A 2,500-nucleotide genomic window follows, 5' to 3' on the forward strand; every position below is an offset into this window, starting at 1 on the left:
ATTTCTTAATATTACTCAGTTCCTTTGGCTTTGATGCCTCATGATTGAGCATAGCTATGTTCAAGTAGAGTGGGATTTTGCTGTGATCTGATAGGGGTGTCAGTGGGCTGACTGTGAACGCTCTGAGAGACTCTGGGTTGAGGTCAGTGATAAAGTAGTCTACAGTACTACTGCCAAGAGATGCGCTATAGGTGTACCTACCGTAGGAGTCCCCTCGACTGACTATGTACATACCCAGTGTCCGACAGAGCTGCAGGAGTTGTGACCCGTTATGTTGGTTATGTAGTTGTGTCTAGGGGGGCATATGGGGGAGGGAATGCTGTCACCTCCAGGTAGGGTGTCAGGTTCTTGTCCAGTTCTGGCATTTAGGTCGCCACAGACTTGTTTATGTCCCTTCGCCTGGAAATGGTTGATCTCCCCCTCTAGGATGGAGAAGCTGTCATTGTTAAAGTATGGGGATTCTAATGGGGGATATATGTAGCACACATGAGGACATTTTTCTATGTTGAGATAATTTCCTTTTGAATTTCAAACCAGATGTAAAATGTTCCTGTTTTGACAAATTTAATAGAGTGAGTTAGGTCTGCTCTATACCAAATTAGCATACCCCCTGAGTCTCTTCCTTGTTTCACACCTGGTAGTTTGGTGGATGGGACTACCAGCTCTCTGTAACCTAGAGGGCAACTGTCTCCTTTATACCGTGTTTCTTGTAGGATGACTCTCTCTCTCTGTCTCTCTGTCTCTCTGTCTCTCTCTGTCTCTCTGTCTCTCTCTCTCTCTCTCTCTCTGTCTCTCTCTCTTGCTCTCTCTCTCTCTCTCTCTCTCTCTCTCTCTCTCACTCTCTCTCTCTCTCTCTCTGCAGGGTGATGGAGCTGCCCTATGCCTTCCAGTGTTGTGCCTTCGTCTCCTGTGAGAAACACTCCTCTCCCTGGGACAGAGACAATAACAACAACGGGAAGGACGACTTCGGGAGGAGGGAGGGCATCTTGTCTAACCAAGGTGTGTTCTCAAACAACCCTAGATAGTACACTGCACAAAAGTAGTGCCCCATTAAAAGGGAATGGGATACCACTTCAGATCCTTCTTGTAAGGATACATGGTGTGTTGCTAATATGCCCCTGACAGAAACAGTGACTCATTTTCAGTTCCTATGAAACGTCTTGATAACCTGGATATAACCTTTGATTTGATTTAAGAAGACCATGAGGACTTTCTGCTGGACTTTGATGATGAGCCCAAATCCCACCACACTGTCCAGTGTTCCCCTTCACCTGGTAAGGCAACACCCCCCCACCACCCTTCCCCCTAACATGGTTCATACATTGATTGAATGAGTGATTGACTGGTTGATTGATTTATTGATTGACTGGTTGATTGATTTATTGATTGACTGGTTGATTGATTTATTGATTGACTGGTTTATTGATTTATTGATTGACTGGTTGATTGATTTATTGATTGACTGGTTGATTGATTGACTGGTTGATTGATTGATCTGTCCCTCCCCAGGTCCGTTCCGTCCTTGCCACCACCTGTTTGGCAGCTGGTTGATCCGTGTTGGTGTGTGGGTCATTGCTACTCTCTCCCTGGTCTGCAACACACTGGTGATGGTCTCCATCTTTCTCTCCCCGTCCTTCCTGTCCCCTGTGAAGCTGCTGATTGGCCTGCTGGCTCTGGTAAACAGTCTGATGGGGCTGTGGTCTGCCACGCTGGCCACCGTCGATGCCTTGACCTTCGGCAGCTTCGGCCGCTACGGGGCGCGCTGGGAGAGCAGCACGGGCTGCAAGCTGACCGGCTTCGTCTCCATCTTCGCTTCTGAGACCAGTATCTTCTTACTGACGGTGGCCGCTCTGGAGAGGGGGCTGTCGGTACGGAGAGGCAAGGCCGCTGAGGGGAAGACTTCGACGGGCACGCTGAGGCTGGTGGCGGCCTTGTGTTTCCTTCTGGGCCTGGCTATCACCCTGCTCCCCCTGCTGGGGGACTATGGAGTCTCCTCCATCTGTCTCCCCATGCCCTACGAAGAGCCCTCCTCTCTGGGCTTCATGGTGGCTCTAGTCCTGGTCAACTCCCTATGCTACCTCATCATGACCGTCACATATGCCCGCCTCTACTGCAGCCTAGAGAAAGGAGAGCCGGACAGCCTGTGGGACTGCTCCATGATCCGTCACGTTGCCTGGCTTCTGTTCACCAACTGTCTCCTGTACTTCCCTGTAGCCTTCCTCTCCTTCTCCTCCCTGCTGAAACTGCCCTCAGTAGGGCCTGAGGTGGTGAAGTCAGTGCTTCTAGTGGTGGTTCCTCTCCCAGCATGCCTCAACCCTCTACTCTACGTCCTCTTCAACCCTCACTTCAGAGAGGACCTGGGTCTGCTCCACAGAAGGACTCGCGGCGCCCTGCACCTCAGCAGACCCCGCCGACTCAGCCTCGTCTCGCTCAACTCGGAGGACGCCGAGAAACAGTCATGTGACTCCACGCAGGCCCTGGTCACCTTCGGGGTGTCAGA

At 51.0% G+C, this 2,500-nt stretch overlaps 1 protein-coding gene across 1 annotated transcript in view; it reads left to right on the forward strand.

The window, feature by feature from the left end:
- The window catches only part of LOC115189731 (leucine-rich repeat-containing G-protein coupled receptor 5), a 653,393-nt gene that overhangs the window by 650,222 nt on the left and 671 nt on the right, over window positions 1-2,500 (forward strand). Inside the window, exons 15-17 of the mRNA XM_029748273.1 lie at window positions 863-999; window positions 1,197-1,274; window positions 1,510-2,500. The exon at window positions 1,510-2,500 is cut by the window's right edge and continues 671 nt beyond it. Coding sequence (XP_029604133.1) covers window positions 863-999; window positions 1,197-1,274; window positions 1,510-2,500 — 1,206 coding nt within the window. The remainder of the gene's footprint in view (window positions 1-862; window positions 1,000-1,196; window positions 1,275-1,509) is intronic.

The sequence above is a fragment of the Salmo trutta genome, unplaced genomic scaffold, assembly GCF_901001165.1.
Source record: "Salmo trutta unplaced genomic scaffold, fSalTru1.1, whole genome shotgun sequence".
Taxonomy (NCBI): domain Eukaryota; kingdom Metazoa; phylum Chordata; class Actinopteri; order Salmoniformes; family Salmonidae; genus Salmo; species Salmo trutta.